Raw genomic sequence first — 26,061 nt, forward strand, 5'->3', positions numbered from 1 at the left:
TTTTCACCAGACCCTATGAAAAGATGAAAACCAACAACTTTGTCTTAACACTTTCCCACCTCTCATCTCATCAGCTAAGCCACAACTAACAGATACTGTGCAGGGGTTTGCAAGCAGATGCATCATTTTTAGGATCACAGCAACAAAAAAAAACACATATGTAGTAATCTTCAGTTACAGTAAATTAAATTAATGTATTTTATGGTTCTCTACTAATTTCTTAGGGGAAACATTAAAACCAGGTCCACTTGGTGTTTCCAAAACCTTCAGCCCTCACCAGTAGACTCAGTTGCCAAGAGTTTGTTTGACATGACCTCAAATTCTCTCCCAAAGGTTTAAATTCATATTGTTTTTTTTTTTTTTGTTCCAGGTTCATTTCTGCACTCACTCCATATTTATACAGATTTAGTATGCTTATTTTTTGACTGTACCTAATGCTGCTTTTCTGTGGAGACTAGATTGAATTTTTTGCAGTTGGAGCAAAGATTTCCAGGCAAAACAGCAAAATCATACAGATCAGTCTATGTACTGTTGCCTGGTGCAGCTTTAAGGGTTAGGATATAGGTTGAGTTGTGAGTTAAAATTAGATTTGGGTAAATTAGGAGAAGGGCTGCTGTCAGGTGCTGGAGAATGATTGCAGTTGGTAGTAAATCCTTATAAGTAAGGCTAAGGTAGAACAAACACAGCCTGTTGTGTGAGAGGGATCAGCTGTCAGGTACATGTTGTTTACTGATGCACAGTCAGCGAAGTCACTCTGCATGATCCATATGTGAGATCCGCACATCACATGTCACACAATCCCTCACCTCTCCTCATTTAATCCCCCAAACCACCCGTCTCCGTCTCTGTCGCAGGAAGATATGAGGTGTGTGTGTGTGTGCGTGTGTGTTAGTGATGTAGGAGTGTTTACTGCAGACGTGTGTGTGTGTATGTGTGTGTGTATGTGTTTGTGTGTGATGAGGAGGAAGCTCACAGGGACAGACAGACGCTGAAGGATAAAGATGTGCAGCTGAGATCTATCAACTGCAAGGCGGGCAAAAGGGTGCCTCACTCTGACACCGACACACATCCTCATGCACACACACACACACACACACACACACGTTTCTGTGCCACCCTCTGTGTGAATTTCATTCCCACCAGGGTGCATGTTTTCCTGTCTGAGGTCTTTGTATCAGTGTCTGTGCTGCTTTTTGTGTGTTTGTCTGTGTGTCTGTCCTTAATCTTATTCCTTAAACTACATGCATAATTTTAACCATGCACTTGCTGGAATTGGTTTGCGTGTATACAGAGGGTGGTGTAAGTGATGCTTGGTTTTGCATGTGTGTGTGTGTGTGTGTGTGTGTGTGTGCTTGTGGTGAGGTCTGGCAGCTGGAGCAGAGTCACCAGGGGAGAGGATGTGGTTATGAAGAAGAGTTGAAGGTCGGTGCAGTAAACGAGGTCGGTATGAATTAATAAACACAGACATGGCAGAGAGGAGCGCATGCAGACAAATGCATCTTCGGCCTCCTTCCTCCTGCTCAAATATCACTTCGGATAGAGTACATGGCGGAGCTGATGTAGGTGGTATCTTATGGCGCTGCAGTTTTAAAAACTGAGTCATCTTCGACACAAACGGAGGAGAGAGGGCCGCAAAGCAGCCAGTTTTTCCCACACAAATACATTCCCAGACAGAGCAGAAGGTTTGTTTCTCATGCCAGCGCCACCTCTGAACTGCTGTTGTCTGTCTTCCTCCACTACATTTAGCTCCGTCATCTGCCCTGCCAACATTTCCAGAGGTCAGTGCAACAGAAACAGCTTCATCTCTACTCTTTTTTTTTTTTTTTTCCTCCATTCTTTTCTTTGTGTGTGCCCAGCTCTATAAAATCTCTCTGCTGTATTTGTCTCTTGTTTGGGTCTCATAACCTACAATTACAATTCTCGTTGAAAGCATGCTGTAATTTTGTGTGGAAGAGAAGTGGTTTATGTCTTTACTCGCAGACTGTCCGTCAGTGTGCAGACCCTGGTTTTAGCCCCATATCAGTGATCTGCTCTGCTGAAACACCCCTGCCACTGAATCCTTGCCCCCTTCAGCTCTGCTCTTCTACACATCACTTTTCCCCCTCCCTCTTGTTTTTGAGTCAAATGTTTTCAATAAAAATTATATTAAAGCTGGCTTCCTGTTTTGATTGGTCTTTCCCAGTCTGTATCTGTAGCTGGGGAACTGATGGACTACTGAGGTACTGCATGCAGGAGTGAGGCCTCTGCACAGGATATAGTTTTTTGAAAGGAAAGGAGCAGCCAAATTCAACTCCTAATTTTTAAAGTGGCACTCCTGTGATTTAGCCAAAACCATCCCTCTGATTTACTGTCAGTCATGCGCTCTGTTTACCACATGGGGGCAGTACAGCCACAGATTTGACAGCCTGTACATGGATCTGTGTGTGTGTGTGTGTGTGTGTGTGTGTGTGTGTGTGTGTGTAATAGTGTACAACTGAAGCGGTGTCAGTGCTCTTGGCGATCAGGGGCCCCCAGTGTAAACAGTAGTGTGTGTGGCCCTCAGCGGGGCCTGTCACCCAGCTCGTTCTGCACTTCATCAGGCTGAACAGACACTTTGAAGAGCTGCTGCTGGATGCTGGGACCCCCCCCCCCCCTTTTCTGTCATCAGGGGGACAGGGGGGATCTTGTAGTTTAGACCGGACTGCAGACCCATGAGGTGAACCCAGCACAGTGTGTGACATTTAGAGTAACGGTGGAATTGTACTCCACGTTTTAAAATATTGCTGTAATGTTACTTTAATATATCTATGGTGGGTTATAGTAGGGCTCAAGTTGTACCTTGTGGTATTTCGTCTATAATAAGCCTTAAATGCGCCTGCGCGGACTTATAGCTTTCCCGTGACATTTGGATCATAGCCTACCAAGACTCCACCTGGATCTTCTTTCCCCAGTGGCACATGTGACGCTCAGTAAAGACATTGGGGGCGCTCTTGCTCTTCCATCATGGCTTTGAGCCGACGAGGGCGCACGTTGGTGAGCGTCAAAGAGCGGGGGGAGACTGCTTCTAGGTTTGAGCGGAGGGCAGAATAGAGCGCCAGGGAGTCCAGAGGTCCGAGTCAGGGGCCCCTGAAACTCTGAGAGAGGAGGAGGAGAGAGGAGGTGCTGAAAGGGACTCCACAACGCCCCCACCAAAAAAAAAAAAAAAAAAACGCCTGGAAGAATTGCGCTCCGTCAGTGCGCCCTGCCTGCCAGTCGGAGCATGGGGATTTTTTTCCATTCATCCACGTCCCCTTTTTCCCTCCTCCTTCTCTCAAACAAGCCAGTCGGTCTGTCAATGTGCTAGTAGCATTAGGGCAAGTCAAACCAGTGGGATTTTGAGGCTGAGAGACGGATGAGTTAACGACTGAAGCGCTTTCCTCTGGCTGAGAAGCGACGCGATCAGCTCTCCAAATGATGCGCTGCATCAGATAGACGTCAATTTCCAACAGGAACTGATGCTCCCGTTTTATTTTTATTTTTTTTAAATCACTTCGCAAGTTTGACGTTGACCTCTGTGCGCCGTTATTAGAGTGGAGGTGCTTTTCCAGTTCTTCGGTTTGTTTCTCTCTCAGTTTTTCCTGTGTTGCAGGTTGAATTGATTCTTGGATTTATCGGTTTTGGATCCTGATTTCTTTTTTTTTTTTTTTTTCGTTTCCAACAAGTCCGCGACTGAAGGATTTGTGGATTTACAACCTGTGTCCAACCTGTGCGTTTAACAAAAAAAAAATAAAGGGGAGAGTAAGGATTGTAATGCGCAGTGACTGAGCCCACCGAGCATCAAAATGTGTTTCTGAGGATGGAGCCGCAGACGCGAGTGACAGCGTTTCCTTTTTAAACCTTCTGGCCTGATCTCGCATGTTTCTTTTCTAACACACTGACAGTATTTTTTATTTCAGCGCAGCCTGGCCCGTTGGGAGGCAGATCTTCTTGAGAGAAAATAAGGTAATGGGAGAGAAATCACGCACGGTCGACAGCGAGAACAAGGGAACATTGTTCGGAAAAAGACAATTAGGGCGCACCGAAAGGCAACAGAAATAGCTCCTGGCTGGCGATACGTTTCTAAAAATCCGATTCGCTTGGAGTTACATTTGCGCTGAGGAGCAACGCTCTGGAAAAAAAAGGGGGACTAATGACAAATTAATGGGAAAGTCATGGGATTGGCACTGAAATAGTACGATCGGGGACGCGCAAAAAAAAAAAAAACCAAACCCGTCTATTTTGGAGCTCCAGACTCACGGATTGAACAAGTTTCTTCTGCACTTTTCAGTGTGTGTGTGTGTGAGTGCGTGCGCGTATGTGTATGTGTGTGTTTTTCCCCTCATTTGGTTTAATCCAGCACAAATTTGGTGAATTTTGGATCGATGAGGTTGCAGGCGTCAGGCTTTCACTTCGCACTTTGACTATCACTACACCTATAGCCTGATCGGCTGTAGTCGCCCATCCATTGTTTTGAAAGTCTCCTCACAACAGCTTCGAAAACGCAGAAAATCCAGCCTTTTATTTTTTTTAAATGGGGCTGCGTATGCTGGGTGTCAGGGTTGAAATGGCGTGTGGAGGAAATGGGAATGGATTGTGGATCCTGCTGGTATTCTTACTGGATTTACTGGGGACAACGGCCAGCCACATGGAGCCCATCTACTGGAATTCCCTGAACGAAAGGTAAGAGCAGTTTATATCTGCAGTCCTTTAATTCTTCTTCTTCTTTTTTTTTTTAGTTTTTTTTATTTTTTACTGGTTGCCGAATTACAGGTTTCAACTTGAAGTTTCCAGCCCACGCAAAACAAAAATCCAATCGAATAATTAGTTTAATTGCATGTTTGAAGCTGCAACTGCTGAGAAGAGGGAATTTAGGCAACAGATGCAAGTGACTCAAAGTGTACTGGTAATAGATGCAAAACCCCAGAAAGTTAGACCAGGGCCAGGGAGCAGGCCTACCACAGGCACAGGCGTCGCGCAAAAGTGACATTGCTCCATCATCATTGTTAATGAGCAGAAGTTGAATGTGATAAATGGCACCTGGAGCTGAAAGAGGCTGCTGTGCCTCACAGCTGCTGTGGCTGATCCAGCTGGAGTTGGTCTTCTTGGTAAAGTCTCTGTAAACTGTGTGGGATTAATAAAGACCTGTTTGCTGGTGTAATTGCTGTTGCTAGATGACCTTGATTGAAATCCAGGCCCTGGTCCGCAGGCCTCTCGCACAGCCTGCCTCCCTCCCTGCCTGCCTGCCTGCCTGCTCCGCTGCGGTCATTTGCATTTTCTCCCCCACATCCTCCTCTTTCCTCTGGAGAAGGTGTCAGGCATTAGCTGAGGAAATGTCATTTTAAACACCTCTCGGCCGCTCGGCCTTAACGACCGACACCACTTTCCTCACACCTCTGCCAATTTCCCTGTGTCTGAATAGACACCCCGGGGGCGGTGAGAGTGGCTGGAGAATAACAAGAAGGCTTGTATGGGCTTTTTTTTGGGGGGGGGCAATCAGGCTTCAACTCTCCCAATCGTGACTCCTCCATTTCTGGGGACGATCTGGAAGAATGATATTAGGCCGTCAAACTAGGAGCTTGGGGGAGCAGTGGTCTTCAATAGCTCTTGTTCCTTCAGACCTTGCTTGCTACACCCACTTTATAATGCAAACGCCTACAGAAGCAAATTTAGACCCCAGCTCACACCCATGCCAGGGGCCGTTTCAGACACTCAGGTTTTCAGTGTGTCCGTGTGCTGGAGGCTACGGCCTGCTCCTGTTTCTCCCCTCTCCACAGATGTGACTGTGCGGTGGGCCCCTGCTGAGGAGCCAGACATGAAGCCCTTAATGAGGGCTTTTTGTCCACAGTGGGTGGATTCACCCCACGGGGAGCAGAGTTGGACAGAGGAGGGTAATTTCCACTGAGAAGCTAACAGCCAGGGCTTTTTGAGGCCTTCTAGGTGATGCCATGCCATTGTCTCCTAATGGAGTTTAGTGTTAGGTGGGTGTCGGGGCTTAGTGATCGGGCCTGCCTGGCAATTAGAGGGGTGGTGGCTGTGAGGGCAGACTCCAGTGATTTGCGTAGATTTGCTCACTCATATATTCAAAATACAAAGCCTGTTTTATCCTGTGACGCTCACTATTCACAGTTAATCAGCTTAGTCATTCCTCCACTTTGTTTTCTTGGCCTTTTTACACACTTGCATGTACTTGTTTTTCTTTGCTCTCTACATGAGAGGAGTTCTTTACTTTCAGCTGCCTCAGGGCAAAATAAGCTTTGGCCCTGGGCTGAAATATGTTAGGAGTCTTTGCTTGTCCAAATTGTGCTCATCTTGTGATAACGGCGTCCTATGCCCACACACATCTGGTTTGTAGTTCTGAAATGAGGTGAGAAGAAAGCAGAAGCAGTAGTCTGTATCAATCAGGTGCTGGAGCTCATGTAAGGTTCACATCTTGTCTGTGTAGCAAATGGACTGTCACATTGTTAACCTCCAGACCTCTGCTGGATGTAGCGCTTTGAAGTTTAGACTGTCCACCTGCAGCTTCTCCTCATCTCTCTTCCCATCTTTCCCATCCACCTCTGTGAGCAATCTCCACCTCCTTCTCTTCCTCCGACCTCCTGTCCCCATGTTTTTGTATCTCCTGGCTCTCCTGGCATCTTCTCTCCTCCTTTTTCCCCCCTGTCACTTTCCATCTTTCACTATCTTTGCTTTGCTCTGTCACCCGCTCCACACCCCCCCCCCCCCCCACCCTGCGGCGCAGGGACCAGACGTAGCAAATTGGAAACATGTGTCACATCCAGCCACTAATTATGTCCATGCAGCAGCCATTGACACACCCGAAGATGCGGTAGGAGTGACAGAGGTGAGGAGGAGGAGGAGGAAGCACCCACGGCTGGATGCGGATGCCTCAGACCTGATTAATGCACAGGGAATATGTAATAAATAAAACACACAGCCTCATGTTAGTTACAGTAAAATACAGTATTAAAGTACTTACAGCCATCGAGTGCTGCATCCAGCCTTTTATTGACCGCTCCGTCAGTCGGAATTACTACGACCCAGCAGAAAGAGAAGAGGTAGAGGTGTTCAGAGAGGAGTATAAGCTGAGACAGATGCCGGGGGTGAAAGAGAAGCAGAAGGAGCGGTAGAGAAAGCAGAGTGGGGGGTGGAGACAGTCCTAACCCTAAGTAAATCAATACTAGTTAAGACTCAAGTGCCAATACAGGTTCTGCTTGAGGAAGAGTGAACTGAACCAGAGTGATCACCTTGGGAAGAGCCACCCCCCACCCCCAAGTCACACATTGCCCTTATCTCAGCATCTCCTGTTATTGGCCTTACTCAGCCACCCTAATCAAAGATCGAATCCTGCACTGCTGCTCAGGACTGGGTGCTGCTGTGGCAGGTGACTCAAACAAAACTCACTGAAAATTCATTCAAGTGTAGCGAATTTTAGTTTTCGTCGCTGTTCTGATCGCAGCATATGGAGTTTTGTAGTTTTTGGCCCCTTTGCATGTTTGATTTCAACGTCTGTTCTTGAGGCCAAAACCTCCCGTTCACCCCTTCTCTCCTCTCGAGCCTCTCTCATCCTCTTTTTTTCCTCTTTCCACACTTCAGTAAATGGCTGTAGATTATTGTGAGCGGCTGCTGAGGGTGGGCGTCTCCTCACACTGTGCTTGCGGTGACTTGTAATACAACTATTCCCCCTATGATCCATATTAAAAATTTAATCCACCCCACTTCCATTTCTCAATAATTCATTAATCGCCGGCTAATTGGCGCCGGATAAAAGTCTAGCTAACTAGGCTAAGTGTTTCAACTGCAAAAACCCAGATGGGAAAAAAAAAAATTCACTGGAAACCTTCTTGGCGAGGGCATTCTGGGACTGAGAGGGAGAGAGAGAGGAATAAGTGTTAGTAGGTCAAACGGGGTGTCGTACCGAAGGAGCTGCATTCCAACACCCGTTTATTGGTTGTTTGCATGTTCAGAAGTCCACGCCCAGTTCCACCTGTGTGAAATCCTTTCAGACTGCAGGCTTCCCTGCCATGAATAATGCATGCACTGAGGCTTTTCTGGGCTGTGTGGATAAGTAAGTAGGCGCCTGGTAAACCTACACACATCCTTAGGCTAAATGATCAGGGAATATCCACTGGGTAGTTTTTATTTTAGGGAAGAGTAAAAACCGAAGGAATGTAGAAGAGGGAGATAAAGGAAGAATATGAACCATATTGCTCGATCTTGAAGTGCCTGTTAAGGCAAGCAGGCTGCCCCCCCCCCCTTCACTCCCATTCTCTTCCTCCCTGCCTGGTGAAAAAGAGGAGTGTGTGTAAATTTACGAGCTGAGAGCAACAGGAGCCGTGAAAAGAGGTTTCAGCTGATGTGGCAGAATGGAGAGGCCTGGAGAAGGAGAACACGAAGGCAGCCAGTGTGGCCGGAGGCTGCAGCTCTTTTCTTCCTTTGTCTGCTGCAGCCGGGCAGATGGACACACAGGTACGCAGCTGGACGGTGGGAACACAGACATGCAGACAGACAGATCTATTGCGGCCGCTTATTCTCAACAGATGCTTGCACACACATACACACACGCACACACACACATACACATAAGTGGGCCTCACGGGGCTCGGCCTCCCCTCCCATCTCTCTTGGACACATGTGTAAAGAGTGTGTGGTCTTAATGTATCTCCTTTGTTGCACGTACAATTGAGCGTTAAACACACTTCTCTACCACTAGACAGTAAACACACGAGGGCAGACACACACACATACGTACAGGAGAGATGAGGAAATTGGCAGGCGTCAAGGACTGTTGTTCCACTCGGAATTCATTCATTATTTTATCACTCGATTATAAGTTTATTTGGCAGGGGCAGTGCGCATTCATCAACATCATAACAGCTATAAAGCGGCGTTGTAAATATGCTGGGGTTAGCTAAAGAACTAATTTACTTCCCCAGTCCCTTGGGCTTTAGAAGTGACTTTGGGATTTTGGTAATTGTTAAAAGTGCTGATGATTACGATGAAGGAGATTAAAAGCGTGTGGCTGGCTGAGCTAGTTCAGGATGTTGGAACACATACAGAAACAAGCAATCTTCTCCCCTGCATGCACAAAAACACTTGCACAGATGCAGTGCTGGTAGTGGGAACAGTAATCCCAACCGCAGGTCTGAAAGGGTCACATGTGTCTCAGCATCACTGGGCAGATTTCCCTGGGTGGCTGAACCCAGGGCCCTCTTAGCAAAGCCAACCAACACTCACTCTCTCACACACATACACACACACACACACACACACACACACATATATATATATGGCTTCTCATTAGCTTGCTCCACAGCACACCCTGCCTAAGCAGGATCATCCAATCCTCCTGGCAGCATTTGGACTGGACCAGGTCAATCCTCCTCTCCCGGGTGACACAGAGAAGCAAACTGGTGTGATGGGAAGCCAGTATGAAAGCATGTGTAAGGAATTTATAGGCCCGAGGGGTGTGCACCACAGGGTGCAACCCTGTCACACTTTTCATCACCTTCTCTAAATCTTTCCTCAAGCTCAGGTCCCTTAGCTTTCTTCTCAGTCCTTTATTTCCTTTTCCTCCTCCTCCCATCATCCCACCATCTCTCCACCTGGCTCTTTAGGTTTGTGCAGGCTCAGAAATGTAAGACTTGCTGCTGTGCACGTCTCACCCCAACACTGGGCTGGGCTCATGTTGCAGCTTAGCTACTGTAACTTCAGCATCATTCCAGATAAATGGGAAAGCAACAGGAGGGAGTTGAGGCTGTTGTCATTTTGTGTGTGTGTGTGTGTGTGTGTGTGTGTGTGTGTGTGTGTGTGTGTGTGTGTGTGTGTGTGTGTGTGTGTGTGTGTGTGTGTGTTTGCGTGTTTGCGTGTGTGTGATCTCCAAGCTCTAAGCCGTTCTGTGTGCACCATGTGTACTACAAAATATGTCTTCTAACCATTCTAAGAGTTTTGGCCTGTAATTGTAGTTTCTGTGTTTGTCTGATCTTTTCGCTCCTATACTCCCTCCTGGCAACGTCAGGTTGGAGTCGTCTTTTGCATAAATGTAGACTTGGTTATGCTAATGTTGAAAAGTACAGTAGATAAATGTTTTGTCTCATCACTTCTCCTGTGAATTCATTCCACTTTAGACTTCACATCCCATCACTTTCATCAACACTGAAACTCCAGCACTCTTCTTCTCTGTCTGCCAGATTGGACACAGGCCCAATATGGTTTTGTAACTGAATGTTAAAGAGAGAGCGTGTCTGCACAAGAGAGACAAATGAGCATCTTTCTGCTAGTGGACAGCTGTGCCTTGTCACAGCCTAAGTTTTGGCAAACATCTCCACGACCAATATGAGTAAGAGGACGGGAATAGAAGAAGTGGCTGTCGTCGGGGTGAGATGAGGGGAAAGATGGAGGAGAGAGGAGGAGAGATGACAGGCTCAGAGGAGGAAACCAAAACGCATGAAAGACAGCGAGGGACGGGGAGTTAAGAGAGAGATGGATGGTTTGGGAGCGAGGCCCGGGTTTGACAGGGTGCACTGGCTGCTCTGACACGGCCCAGACAGGGAGAGTGACTGATGATCTAGAGGTCACCACAATGACTAGCTGCTTCCTGCTCACATAGAACCGAGCCTGCCCCTCATTCCTCATTACTGACACGTCCCATAATATTTATCCCTGTGAAGTCCAGCATGAAACCTGGTAAGCTTTAAAGGAATTCATTGACTTCTTGGGCAGAATGAGCTCTTTGATCAACTTAGCATGGAGCGATTAAGAGACTGGCAGCTGTTTCCCCTCTCTGTATTTACTACAGTTCATATGATAAGATGAGTTGCTGCAAACACACACTGTGCTAAAACTTCACACGCAGCATGCAGGATTCACAGAGGCAGAAATGATGCCAAGTGCCTCATAGCACAACAATGTGTTGATAGAGTTAATTTGCCAAAAGCTAAATCAATTCCTTTTAAAGAAGCTCTACTGTTCCACTCTCTAATCAATACTTGAAGTTCATTGCACTCCAGGAAACAAAAAAAAAAAAAAAGGGTTGTAATTTGCACGTTGGTGAACTCACCTTGTCTCAACCTGGCTCCCCCACTTCTATTTCAGTTTCAGATTTTCTGTGTTTCATAAAAAGAGGGACAGTAAATACAGTGAACACCTTGTCTCTGATGGGTTTCAACTGTGTGTCTTAGGTTCTGTGAAATTTACAAAACATTCGCCTGCCTGCATTCCTCTTCCTCCGTTGTAGCTAAGGCTGAGCCCGATCTCACTAAGTCATCTGAAATAACAAAAACACAAACGCCAAAATGGGCCCAGGAATGCACGGAGAAGTGGACTCACACAGCCAGTGGCTGCTTCTGCAAGTGATGAAGTGGTTACAGGTGGAGTTTTCTTTAAATATCTCGTTTTACATCTATATTTTGGTAGAAGAAGTAAGGAATCATGAATCACCCTGCCTCCAAGGAGTCTGGTAACAAAGCAGAGCAGCAAGTCACTGCTCATCTACAATATGATGCATTACTCTTATTTGTGTGTGTGTGTGTGTGTGTGTGTGTGTGTGTGTGCGCATTGGGGGGGGATCCTCTGGCTGCTGCAGTTGATGTTTAGTCTCTTATGTGGGAGATGTGAAGACCTGTTACTCTAAAGCATCTTAAGATAATCTTTACCCACTGACTTACAATGGGTCAGAGATGATCCTCATGCTAAGAGGCTTTGATGGGGAGAACCCTGTCCTGATCTGCCCCGCCACAATAACCACCAGTCATCTCCAAACTTGGCTTACTCATAAACGAAAACATTTATTACCCCATATGGGCACAGGCCCACTTCACTACCCCTGGTCTTTTGTAATGCGCTCCATGCCTAACTCTCACCGTCTTGATTATTTTTCCAGGCGTCGCTCTCTCCTCCTCAAGTGTGTGTGTGTGTGTGTGTGTGTGTGTGTGTGTGTGTGTGTGTGTGTGTGTGTGTGTGTGTGTGTGTGTGTGTTGCACGTATGCCTAGTTCTAATTAGGAGTTAAAAGACTGTTAAGTGAGCATAGTCCAGCTGGCTTTGGCATCAGCCCGTTGTTGTTACAGTCTGTGGGGAAACTGACCTTGGCCAATATTGCAGGGGAAAAACTAATACTCCATTTCCTGGGTTCTCTGCATTAAATATCATTTAAGCAGGACTGACATTAGAAATACAAGATTGAGATGGAAATGTAAGATTAAGATGAATTCTGCAGTTTTGAAAGCAGAGGCCTGTTGTCATGTGGGGGAGCTGAAAAGTTATCAGCGGATCTCAGTTTGGAGAGATCACACAATAAGATGGAAGGCACCCTGTTTTCACTTAAATGGCTTTTTTTGATTTAAAAACATGTCACTTATGGATGAGCACAGGAAACCTTAGTGTCAGGTTTCAGTGTGTGTGTGTTGTCATTTGAAAATGCTGTTGTTTGCAATATCAAGGTGAAGGTGAAGTTAAAGTCCGGTAACGTTTAGTTGATTTTCACATATAAAGCTTGTTTTGATTTTTGCTAAACATTGGCAGGTAGTGGGTAATTAATAATAAATGGTAATATAGCAGTTTAAGGAGTAAGGGTTAATACTGTTGTTACAAATTCTACTTTTGATTTGGGGAAATGTGTTTTCGAAGTTGTCACTGACGTCAGCTACACTGTTCTCCTGGGCAGAGAAACTGATCCAGCCTCCTGGGTTTATGAAGCCCTTTCAAATCTGACAATGGCTAAACTCAAAAATTCACGGTTGTCAAGCTAAAACAAGGCTGTTTCTCCCACTTACTGAAAAGTGGACATTTTGCCAATAAAACTATTTCAACTCAAAGTGATGCTTTAAGGCCAAGTACAAAAGCAAACTAGCTGACTGCCACCAAATGGTCCTTTTTTATTTTTTGGTTTTTTGGTTTTTGCAGCATACGGAGTGCGGTTGTTGTCCTTTGTTGTCCAGGGCAAGTCGCCCTAACAAGATCCATCTTGTATAGAAGGAGCGGTGGAGTGGATTGTCGTTGGCCCTTCCACATGCCATCACCTGATACCCCGGCTCTGGCTATAATGCACGACTCTGTGCATGCTCGAAGCGACAGAGCAGCTCTGTAGTGGTTTCTCCCTCCTCTCCTCCGTCTCTCCCTCTTGCCTTTGTCCTCATGTCTTGCAGACAACGTTAACACACAGCAGAATTCGCGTACGCTGGCATACACACATCCAGGCGTGTGTGCACACAGTGGAGAGATTGTATATACACCCACAATTCTCATGCATGTACAGATGAAAAATGTTATTGCTCCCAGTGCTGGAAAAAGTCCAAGTGGAGGGGTTGAGTTTCTTCAGAGGTACACTCCATACCCCCCTCCTCTCCATCAGTAGCAGCATATCCCTCACTCTTTCCTTCCACTCGTTCTTCACTATACCCTCACGCTCCCTCCTTCACTTCATCCTCCTCCCTCTGCTCACTGTGAACAAAAGAGCGGCCCTCCCAGCACTTCCACTGAAAGCCCTCACACACACACACACACACACACACACACACACACACGCACTCTGCTCTCCGGCTTCGCACTCTCCCACACGCACTCTTACCCCCTCTTGTCATCTGCAAAACCAGTCCACTTCTCCGCACTAATCCCCCTTTCATTTCTTTTGTCTTTTCTTTCACTTACTCTCATTGCCTGGCTCACCACCAGTGTAAATTTCCTTCTCTACATATCCGAGCTGTTATCATGTTACAGCTAGTTGGCAGAGAGTAAAATTTATCCCCTCTTTTATTTTTTTATTTTTTATACTGCTCTCATCTTCTTTCTTTCACACGCTGCTTTTGTCTCTCTTCTTCTTTGTGGGTGGTTCTTGATGTGCAGTTTCTGTTTCTCCTCATTTGCTCATCACTGCCCAGCAGTAAATAGGTCCTCTGTAGTGACGACAGGATGAATAATCATGACTGCCTATCACTGTGGTGTCAAAGTAATTTGGGAGTTTGGGAGCTCACACACACACACACACACACACACACACACACACACACACACACACGTGCATAAGCAGATGTACCACTCCCTCAAAATTGTCTGGAAATCAGGAAGCCATTTCCTCATTAGCTGCCCTGTCTTCTAACCTCCCTTCCAAAAACCTTTCTATCTGTATTTCCCATTCTTTATCAGTCTTGCTCTCTGTCAGAGTGCAGCTGTATTGCAGGTCCCCAGCTACAGAAGGGGGGAAAACAGATGGAGGCGCCCTCCTTTCTTTCATCCCTCTCTCCCTCCATCTCCATAAAGACAATCTAGCCAGAAGAATGCTTGTGCATTGGGGGGGGGTGATAGGACAAAAGCCTTCTTTTCACTTAGGGTCCTTCTTGTGATCTATGGTTTTCACGTTATGGCTGGGTGGCACGACTGAGGGTCACCGCGGCGTACCTTGAGGTAGGGCGTGTGGACACATATTTGTGTGCTGTGCTTATTTTCCATTGCACTGATACTGGTTGTGTGGTCTTGTGTTTTGAAGGCACTGGGTCTGTCCTTGCTAGCTAACACACACACAGCTGCTGTGGTGTTTGTGTTTGGGTCCTTGGTTTGTGTGTTTCAGCAAAGCCACTGGTCCCAGTTAGGCCTAGCCCATCTGGAGCCTGAGTCCTGGGTGGCCGTTATGTATGTGTGTGGCGTGTGTGTACACAGCTGAGCATTGCAACACGTCCAGTCTCTGAGGTGTGTATTCTGGCACTCGGTGAATCATACACATTATCTGAGCATCTCAAAGTCTTAATGTAGCTGCTGTGGAGCAGCCAAACAATCATAACGTGCTTAAGTGCTGCAATTGTGCTGTATTTCTTATGTTATCACTTTTTAATCAAAACCTTTGCATGTTTCCTCTTAAATATAATTACCCTTGAGATGGGCAAGCTAACTCTATTATGGTGGTATTTAGCTAGAACAAAATAATTCGCTCAAGGTGTCGTTTAAGTGCTTCTGTACCCTCGTGAGCCCCTCGCACGCTGAACAGAGTGAGTTTTGTTTGTGTGCTCCATTGCCTGTGTGATTGTGTGGATGTCAGGCATGCGTCATGCGTAGGTGCATGCGCTTGTGTACATGCCCTGCGTGGGTTTGCGTACACCCCCTCTGCTGCTTACCACCCTGCGCCCCTCCATTGCCACATTAAGCGTTATTTGCAAAACAACACAATCATGCGAGACAAAGCAAGGTTTCTGGACCAGCATGAAAAGAGAGCGTGAAAACAACAGAAACTGGCCTGTACCACTTGACCCTAGCGAGGGAGGGGGGTGATGAGGTGGTGTTGGGGGTGAGTGGGTTAGGGGTTGCAAGCCAGGGGAGCGATAATCCCTGCAGTCATGGCGGCCCCCCTTTGCCCAGGCCCTAACGTGGCACGCTGAGCTGTCAATCACTCAACAAAGCTGTCTGTAAGGGGATTATGAGTCCATGGACCCTCCCTCCTCTCCCTCAACCCCCTTTTCTCTTCCTGTTGCCTTTCCCCCTCTCTTGTTCTCTCCATTCCTCTCTTCTTCTCTCCCCCTCTTGCTCCCAGGCCATCTCCACCCGTTTCCACCTTGAAATCTGCCGTCACACCCCTTGTCCACTGTCCCATCACAACAAAAGTGTGTCTTTCTCCCAACACACATTTTCTGCTTTGCTGTCTGAAGCTTAGTTTATCTTCAGCTTTCCATCCGTCCTCCCTCTGTCCTCCGTAAGCCCAGTTTCTCTCACTTTAAAGCCCTTCTCGCTCCTGCTGTATCTCTTCGTCCCACCCGTCCCTTTATTTCTCACCTAGACAAGGGACAGGTGTTTGTGTGTGAGTGTGTGTGTGTGTGTAGCATTCAGTGTTTTCCGTAGGTGACACTGAGAAACGCCTTTCACCAACATACAAACGAAATAATTAGACAGACGTGAAAATAATGAGCTCTTTTACATAACTTACATATACATTAGCTTTAGTCGTGTGATTCTCTATGTATTCTGCCTCTTACATGCAGACGATACTCCATCCAGAGTTGCATAAAATAATCAGTGTGGGCAGGTTGAACTTCCATAAGATGCATCTCTGAATGTCAAATTGTATAAAGAACACCTACTTTTTTTCTTTTTTTTTTGCGGATTTTCTCACATTTGTGTGAGAAAACACACGTGCACCGAACTGTCACCTGACTAAATGTTACCCCCCCCCCCATCAGTGTGTGATGAATAGCGTGCAGTCCTTCCTTAGCTCTATGTCCTTAAACGTGCTCATCTAAGCCCAACTATGCTTCTACATTTCCCTTCAGGTGCTGACAGAAATCCCTCCTCCTCCTGTGGTCGACCTCCATTAGTTTTCCACTTTTTTTCCCTTGACTATCTCCCGATCTATCTGTGAAATGTCCGTTTAGTTTAAACATCTGTCAGTGCTCAGACAGGCTTTCACTCTTCGCCTCTCTTAACCGGTTCACCCACTTGTGGTTGAGTTTTGCCTTTTGTCTTTTCGTTTTTTGTTTTTTTTTAAACCCACAGTCTGTTTTGCATATGTTATCTATGTTTCTTTGTTTTTCTGCTGACTGATAATCTGACCTGTTTGGCCAGTAGGTCACACGGTTCATTGCAGGACGTTAACCTGGTTAAATCTGCCCTCAGTCCTAATGACAATCCTGCTGCTTTAACCTCACATTCAACAGTCATCTTTTAGTTCGCCTTTTAATCAAAGTTCTGCTTTATTTCAGGGCTCTCATTTAGAGGTATTTCAACGTGTACAAAGCTTTGATTTTCTTTTCAAGTACTATGGCAAAAAATTGTAATTCTATTATTTAATCAAATTTTAACTCAGGCAGAAGTCTTTAAGTTTTTTGGATTTTATTAACTTTTTTTTTATCCTAATTTTAAATCTCATTTCAGTTTATCCACAAGTGTTACTCATGGCTAGATTTCCTGTTCACAATAATAACCCTGAAGAAGACTATGATGCAAAGAGACTTCAATTAAAAAAAAAACTGATGGGGAGATGGTGAGATTTAACAACCATTCATTTTACCATTAAGAGAGCAAGATTAGACGACAATGAGGAGTGAAAGTGACGGAGGAGAGAGAGAGAGAGAGAGAGAGAGAGAGAGGCCTAATGTGGGTGACAGGGTTGTTATCTAGCAGGCGGCTGATGGTTTTAACAGCTGTATTATCTCGTGTATCTCATATTGGATTAAGCTTCATTCTCTTCCATGCAGTGCACTCTGATTGACGACATGCACTGTCAGTGACGCTGAAGCAGGGAGGGAGGGAGGGAGGGAGGGAAATGAGAAAGATGTGTGAGGAAGGGAGAGAGGGGATGAAAGAAGCTGAGTATTAGTACCGGCTGTTTTAAAAACTACCTGCTTGAGTATCATTACTTATCAGTCAATGCCTTTACTTCCTAATGGATGAATATAAGTAGTCAGTTCAGTGGATCTAATGCTGTCTGTAGGTGTGAGTGTGGAAACTTGCGTGAGTTGAGCCGTACAGTGTTTTTATCAAAGAACAGTGCTGTAAACCCTTGCGGCAGCTCGCTGTATGATAAGCCCTCAACTTCACAGATCTGTTATTCAAACTAGACTTTCCGGATAAACGGCACAGCTTCTCCTACAGGAAAACCTAAACCATGGCACAGTTGTGTTTTGAAAGTTCACGTGCTACAGGTTGGTTAATGTTTAATGTGATGCAACAGCACCAGGAAAATGCTCGATTTGCATCAGCACCAGCTTAAATCAGCTCTAATGTGGCTGGAAGCGTTTGGTAACCGGTGAAAGAGCGCTAATATCTGAAAGGGCAAATAAAAAAGGATAAGAGTGGAGAGAAACACGTTGAAGCGCTGGTGAGGAGCAAAGATGGTGGACTCATGAGGGGAACATGAAAAATAAAGGGAGTAAGAAAAGTAAAAGATGAGACTGTGTCATACCTCTTCTTAGAACCTGTGAATCAGATGTAGTCGGACTCATTTCACACCTGCGTCTTACGTCACTCTGTCGCTTTCTTTTCTTATCCTCTCTCTCTCTCTCTCTCTCTCTCTCTCCCTCCCCCTCCCTCTCAGCCTTGTACCACCACTTGCATCCCTCTCTCGCTGTTTCTCACCCTTTCCCTCTGTCATACCCTGCAGTCTCTCACCAGCAAAAAACTTCTCATGCTCAGTTTGGTGTGCAGCCTGTCAAGCTTTCTTTGAATATACGCTCACATGCAGCAGCATATACGTCTCTAGCATGCAGCCAAGGGAATAATAGAATCAAGGAATACTTGGAGATAAAGCAGGGTTTGGGGTGGGGGGGGGGAATAAAAGGATAAAGCAGACTGAGAAGGATAGAGAACTTCATATTATTAATTTAGGTGAAGAAAGCGAAAGAGGGGGAATTTCTTTCAACTCCACCCCCCCCATAGACTGCTGCTTCCATAGAGCTCTATAGTGGCGCACAATGGAGAGATTGGAGCAGGAAGGGGGGAGAAACAGAGAGGTAGAGATAATCCATCCTGCTTTATAAACCTTGGAGTTAACTGTTTCATAGCATCAGCTTGGCCTCCTCTGCCATCATTCCTCTAAATCTGATTTCCTTCCATCTTTCCCTCTGTCTTTCATTTGCTTTCATTCTTTTGTTCTCCCTCCATCCTCACCTCCATCATTCCATCCCCTCCCATAGCTCCTCCATCTACCTCTCTGTGGGCTCTCTCCCTAATCCCCTCAACATTTCTTCCAGACCTCTAAGACTAGAATAAACCTGCCTGCACCCAGCCAAGAGTGTGAGTGTGTGTGTGTGTGTGTGTGTGTGTGTGTGTGAGTGTTCCTCCATGGATGCGGTGTCCTATATGCATGCATCATATGCCAGTGTATGATTTCGATTTGTGGTTGAGAGTGTATGTTCACATTTGGCAGTCCACTTGCTCGTTGAATTTGGCAGAATATCTCCTCGTCTGGCACAGGAAGAAGGGAGGGCGTCCCATAGCGAGGGATTACACGGACTTACAAACACACACATGCACACATTTATTGGCACATATTTGCACATTAAGAAATGCAAAGCCCCACACTTTCAGAGACTCACTGGCTTATTTGGGGGCTTGCCTTATCCAGGCGCTGAGATATCAGTTTCAGTTAAATTTATTAGCAAGAATTAGGAGCTGAAAAAGTTTGGAGCAGTCCATCTCCTCAGAATGAAAATATGCGCCCAGAAACAGGCGCTGTAGATCACTCCTTGAGGCTTAATAAGAGAAAATATTTTTACCCACATGCAGAGAAAAGTCGACACTTCTTTATGTTGCTATAAACCGAGCTGTCTCGGCTGGATGTGTCTGGTGTTGTGAAGCGGCTTTCTTGCCTCCCTGCCCAACAAGAAGTGAAATGTCAATGAAATGCATTTCTGTAATGGGCCTGCTGACAGTGCAGCAGCTACAAGCACTGGAAGGAAATGGCCTCCAGAAGCCTGTTACAGTAAAGTGTTTCATTGTCTCTATAGAGAGAGAGAAAGGGAGCTGGTAGGAGTAAGAAAGAAGGGGGGAGAGATGGACCTGGCCCTTTGTATGGACCTGATTGATAGGTGTGTCTGACCTTTAGCACCTCTTGAGAAATCCAACAAGTCATTCTCTCACCTTATATTTAGTCCTTTCTGTATCTGCTTCACACACATTCACTTTCAGACAGGACCTTGGGTGAAAACCTAATTCTGTCTTTTCTTTCTCTTCTTTTCAAAAACCTCCAATTACAGCCACTCCATTTTCCACCTCCCTTTCTCTCTCCTTCTCCCCCTCCCTCCTTTCTTAACGAGCAATCTCGTTAATGTCAGAGCGCCTCTTTCTCTCGCTCATTCTTTCTCCCATTCAGGCTTTTGCCCCACAGAGAGAGAGGGAGAGAAAGAGATATGAAGAAGTGGAGATAGAGTGCTGGATGAGAGTTTGAGGGGAAGGTAGGGTCTGGGCAGAGAGAAGCCAGAGCCTCCATAATAATGGCCAGAGAAGTGTGCAGGATTATTGCTCTGGTTTCAGTGGGGACATAATGATATGCTGCACAGGCTGTCAGAAAGAGTGAGATGAGGGGGACTGTATTTAGTGATGCACCAGTGAGAGACTGGTGAGGCGAGGGCGATGGCTGAATCTGCACCACAGCCTGGGTTGTTCCAGACCTGTGTGTATGTCCGTGGGATGAGAAATGTTAAGCCATTGAATGCTTTAAATTATTCAAAGGCTTCATGCATGGAAACGTTATAATTCCATGTCTGGGTGTGAATTACCCCTCGTTTCCCCCTCAGGCACATCTCACTATAGCCCAAGGCCTCACGAGATTAAAGAGTTTAAATACTACGGAAGCTGCACCAGCATTTAAACCACATGCAGCAGCCAGACATCCCACTTCTTATTATCTGTGTGTCTGTGTGTGTCCCTAGCTGAGACAAAATCACAAATGATCACATTAAAATCAGATGTGTCAGGCAGGAGAGGTTTCCACGCAATCTGTCTTAACTGTTACACACTGTCCGTCCCTCTCCTGGCGTCTTCCTCGTTTGATTCCCCGATGAGAAATTTAGTATTTAACATTTGGGATCTGTCATTGATAATATCGGACGCCACAAGTTACTGGAGAAGATTGGATATGTATCCATAAACAGACATCAGGATGTTTGAGCATTAGCGTTTAGTTTTACAGTGCGTATACCTCAAGATACAGAGACAACAGTAAGTTATGTACTCTGCAACGATCCGGATACACATGGGAGGCATGTTGGTTAGTGCTGAAATGCTAAACAGATGTTAAATTGACAGAACGTTACGTGTCAACACTTCTGATGATGGAATAATGTTTGTTTATCGAGCAAAAGTGCCAAGCGTTCACTCATTATAGTTTCTAAAATGTGAGCTCTGTACAAATATCGCTGTAAATGAAAATGTCTGGTTATGGACCATTGTTCAGACAAAAAATAATCTACTTGAAGACATCACCTTAGGCCCAGGAAAACTGTGCTGGATGTTATTCTTATATTTTTCAGACAAGTTAATAAATAAAGGAAAATAATAAGTAGTAGCCCTAGTTAACACATAGCCATGTTAGCTAGATGGTGCATTTATCAAGAAGCCGACTGTATTTTTAAAATCAAACCGTGTCTCTTTGTGAAGTACTTCATACTGTCTTCCTGCATATAAGTTATTACATACAAGTGGGTGATGCAACACAGCTAAGCTCTGATGGCTATATCTGTGTATCTGAACTTTCTGGCTCTCAGTTCCCGGAAAGTTTAACACTCGACAGATTTATAAAGCGCAAATTTGGAACGTCATTTAAATTCAATGCAACAAATAAATCACATGGTCTTACTTGCCGTTTTGCATTCTTAAAATCCTGGTGGCATTGAGCTGTCATGCATTCAGTACCGGCAGCACAGGATATACTACGCTTATAAAGTCAGCTGTAAAAGATGAAACGGTTAGTGGTTGATTATTATTCAGCCCAGAGCCCACTGTTCTTCTATATTACTAGTGCTGCTGCGTTCCCCCACCTTTTGGTGGTTACAAATATAGTTTTATGGCCGTTCATTAGGAGCTCTCAAACTGTTCACACGACAATAGGCACAAACATTAAGCATCACAGACTGATGATATATAGCAGAATTTGTCCTTTAGTCTGTCTGATGACCCCACCCACCAATTTAAATTGTTACGTTAAAGCTTTTTCTCACAAGTTTCCTCCTTATACTTTAAGGAACCTAAGTTTGTGCAATGCAGGGTTGGAGTTAGTTTGCTGTGTGTGTGTGGGTTGGGGCATGTTGGGTGTGAGTGGGAGGTGAACTAGCATTCGGCATTAGTTCTGCTTCAGCTGATGTGTTAATTAGCCAGGCGGGTGCATAGATAATTAATGAGAATCATGATTAATAACTGTACAGTATGCATGGCTAAGGCGGGACGCGACTCACTGATAAGGCGGAAGGAGGAGGTGGATCACTGGCTATTTACCCTCTGCTGAGTGCCCGTCGGGTGTGTGTATGTGTGTACACGTGTGTGTATGTGTGTGTCTGTCTGTTTGCTGGTAAGCATTTGCACATGTGATTTCTGTGAATCTGACCTGTGCGAGTGTGTGTGTGTCTGTGTGTGTGTGTGTTTGTGTGTGTGTGTGTTGCCAGGCGTGGGCGTTGATGCCAGTACGAGTTAGCAGGCCTGGCAGTCAGTAGGCCTAATAACAGACTGCAGCAGGTCAGGGGGCCATTTAACACTTCTAAACACACTGGCAGAACTGCCCGCCAGTGCCAGATCAGAAGCAGGACCTCACACACAGATCAATGATGGAGAGAAAGACAACACCATTCGTTGTTGTTCTACATTCTTTCTAGGGTTGATTTTTTTTTTTTTTTTTTTTTTTTTTTTTTTTTTACCTTTTTCACTAAAAACCATTTTTGTCTTTAATCCGCCCCTTGAATTCTTACTTTTTTTAAAACAAGTTAGACAGTCTGCCAGTGCAATAAGAGAATTTCAAACTGTTTCCAACAAACTTTTTTTTTTTTTTTTAGACTGGAATGACTGAATAAAAGAGATGCTTTTGCACTTTAGTTTTTTAAAAGCTGAAAAATAAAACGATTAAAAAAAAAAAAACATACATTCAATTATGAGTGCTCTTGGAGTTGGTGTAATATAATATATGAAAGCCACTGAAGCATGTAGTGAAATATTTTCAAACTAGACTGTAGCTTTGAGCTGATAGAGGCTGAGCGGTAGCTCTACATACTCTATCGGACTATTGTGCCAATTTAAAATTTCATGTTAGGCTCTGAGGAATTTTGATGGAAATGTTTTACTATTTTCTGACACTTATGTGATTAAAGGTTAAGCTATAAATATGACTGACATTAACTGACAGTAAAAAAAGAGTCCTTAGTTGCAGCCCTACTAATTTAATATTATAAAATGTCATTGGATCAAAATTGAGCCCTTGTCGTCTCTAGTTGGCAAGACCATAGAACATTTTCCCTTCAATCTCAACGACCATATCGCTCGTCCTTACCTTAGAATAAAAAAGAACCCTTCGAGGGGGATGCTACGCTGTTGTCATGGTAACAATCATATGGTCCTCACCTGGCAACTGTTCTGGTCTTTTTTTCACGAACAGGTACAATCACGGATGCATCACAGTTTCATTATGTTTAGAAAGAAAATCACTCGGGTAGGTTTAGAAAAAACATCGTGCTTTGGGTAAAATAACCTTTGTTGTCATGGTTACGATGCCAAACATACAGTTAAAGTTGTGGAACACTCATGGGTAAAAAACTACGCACAGAAACACTGGTCTCTGACCCGTCCCTCCACTATGAACTTTATGAACTAATTAACTCCTTTGCCTGTGCCATAATTACTACAGTTGCTAGAGGACACCTAACCATAAGACGTTAATGTTGGTTGCGATAACCTGCTGGCACAAATGACCTAAGGCCTAATTCTTTACAAGAGGAGACTCTCCAGTTTTACACCAAGGAGATATAAAATATTGCATTTATTTAAGCTGATGTCATAAACTGACTCTGCATATTAAGCAATTTTTTAATCTTATCTTCAAATTCCCTACCAGAGAGAGGTCAGACTACATGACTAAATGAAATTAATTTAGAGCTAAACACTGCCAAGATGATTTTATTGAGTTTAGAGTAAATTGAAGTGATCTTATACATCAGTGAGTGAAGCAAAAGCAAAGGTTCATTTTTCAGCTGTGGCTGGTAGAATAAATGTGTATTTAACAGATAGACGTGTTCACTAAATGATTAACATGACATGTCTGAAACGCGGCAGGAAGCACACAACAGACCGAGAATCGAGCCGCAACACCCAGCGCTGCTCGTCCTTATCTACAATTGACTCACTATGAATACTAACTTGGTGGTGAGATCACTGCCCATGGCAGGAGGTGGTTTGACCAGTGACCGTGCACACAATTGAGGCCCTGACCTCCCATTGGTGTGACCTGTAACATTTGATACCATCTCAGCCAATGAGATGGCAGTTTGGGAACAGGCTGGGAGTCGGGTCAGAGAGGTGACATACCATTACTCACACTGTGTGTGTGTGTGTGTGTGTGTGTGTGTGTGTATCTGCTTTGTCTGGCTGTGTGCATCATCAGCACTCAAGCATGACCCTTAACCTCTATCCTCAAATGAGGGAGGAGCTGGGACGTGGTGCCCCTCCCCTCCCCAACATCCAGCCAGACTCCTATTAACAGAAACTCAGAGGCATTTCCATCCACATTGTGCAGAGGAAGAGAAACTGTGTTTAAGGGGGCTTGTAGATCTGCATGGGCAGAGAGAGGGATGGGGCGTGGAGAAAAGTGGAGCGCACAGATGAGAAGGGAGTGAGGAGGAAGAGACACGAGGAACAGCTTGTTCTGTACTTTCTTCTCTCCTCTCTCTGACGAGGAGACAAATAGCTATTGTCATCTAAGAGATGCTGGAAAAAGCAGCTTGCACTCATGCTTCTTTTGTCTTCCAGCTCTGTGTTTGAGAAAGGATGACAAAGGCCATTTTCATGCTCTGCGTCTATCTCTGTCACCACCACCTCCTCCTCTTCTCGCTCTTTTCTCACTTTTAAACCTCTGTCCTCCAGGTTGCCCTCTTCTTTCTTCCCTCTTTCTCTCACACTGATAATGTCATCTCTTTAGTCATGCCTTAGTCTTTTCTTTCGCTCTCCGCTTTCCCTGCTATGTCACCACGTCCTTGCCTTTAACCCCCCCCCCCCCCCTTTTTTTTTTTTTTTTTTTTTTTTTTTTTATCTCTCCACCATCCATCCATCTTTTCTGTTCGCTTTCCCCCTATTCATCCTTTCACCTGCCACACTTCTCTGCCAGGGGTCGGCCTAATTATTCCTCGCTCATCTTTTCTCCATCTCTCCCTCAGTTTTCTCTCCCGTGGCTCCCTGACACACACCTGTAACTCAGCGTGACATCTCGCAGCCTTTCATCCACCCCTCCGTCTTTTCATCACTCCCCTCCCCATTCTGCCTCACCATTTTCAGCCTGTTTTTCCACTCACTAACGTGAGCGCTGAACTCTGTTTTTCCTCTAATTCCATGTTTGCTTGTTTGCTGCCTCTTCCCGTTCTTCTCCTGCTTCTCCGCGCTGTAACTGATGCTGCACCTGTTTACGTGCCGGCTGCCTCTCTCTCGCACCATCTTTTTCTCGCTTTTGGTTGTCAATCATCAAGTCAACAAGGCTTCACTTTTTTTTTTAGCCGCAAACATGAAAACACACCTAATTTGAACCAGTTGCTCTTAATCCAGATTCTGTCTTTGAAGATATAAGTGTTGCAATCCAGATATTTGGGCGGCCGTGTGGGGAAATCTTCATGATAGAAGGGAAAACTATTTTTCTTTCTCAGTCTTTCACTCTTTTTATTGTCAGCCAGTGGTCTCCCCGGAGTTCTCATGAAACAAAGGGAGGGATGAAACAGTATTTTTAGACCCTTTCATTTTTTATTACCATAATGATTTGGGCTTTGTAGAATCTTTTCATGTATATTTGACTTTGTGTCTGTTTGTGTTTGTGTGTGTTCAGCAGGGTGTGCAGGGTGTTTCTTTTGGTGCACTGCCGCTCTCCCCGCTCGGGAGCCCAGAGGTTGAAAAAGAGAGCACGTACACACACACACACACACACACACACACACACACACACACACACCCTACAAATCAGTCATACTCATCCCCAGCCGTGCCTCCTGTCTATTTATTCCTCGATTCATCCGATTCTTTATTTATTTTACACGCTGCTTCCTAATGCAAATAGGTTTGTCTGCTCCCTGCTGAACTGTGGGAGCAGCATGGGACCTGGGGTGTGCGTTTCTCCGTGTTTGTGTGAGTGAGTGAGTCTGTGTGCATGCAGAAAGGATGTGTGAGAGTTTATGTGTGTGTGTGTGTCTGTGGGACCCAGTGAGTAATAGAGCCAAAGTCCTTATCTGTCACCAGAGAGCTGCATGGCTCTCTCTCAGCTGTCAATCATCCAGCCCCAGAGACAAACACTCTGCTTCAAACACTGAGAGGGAGAGAGAGAGAGAGGATGAGGTAAAAAGAGAACTGAAGGGAGGTGGGGAGAGAAGGAGCAGGAGAAGAAGAAGAAGGAGGGATAAGAAAGAGATGGGAAGAGA

General features: G+C 45.2%; 1 protein-coding gene across 1 annotated transcript in view; it reads left to right on the forward strand.

Moving 5' to 3' along the window:
* The first annotated feature begins 3,221 nt into the window (after positions 1-3,221).
* Positions 3,222-26,061, forward strand: part of efnb3b (ephrin-B3b) — a 73,838-nt gene continuing 50,998 nt past the window's right edge. Inside the window, exon 1 of the mRNA XM_026298512.1 lies at positions 3,222-4,677. Within this exon, the coding sequence (XP_026154297.1) occupies positions 4,529-4,677 (149 nt within the window). The 5' untranslated portion in view covers positions 3,222-4,528. The remainder of the gene's footprint in view (positions 4,678-26,061) is intronic.

This window comes from Mastacembelus armatus, chromosome 18 (genome assembly GCF_900324485.2).
Source record: "Mastacembelus armatus chromosome 18, fMasArm1.2, whole genome shotgun sequence".
Taxonomy (NCBI): Eukaryota; Metazoa; Chordata; class Actinopteri; order Synbranchiformes; family Mastacembelidae; genus Mastacembelus; species Mastacembelus armatus.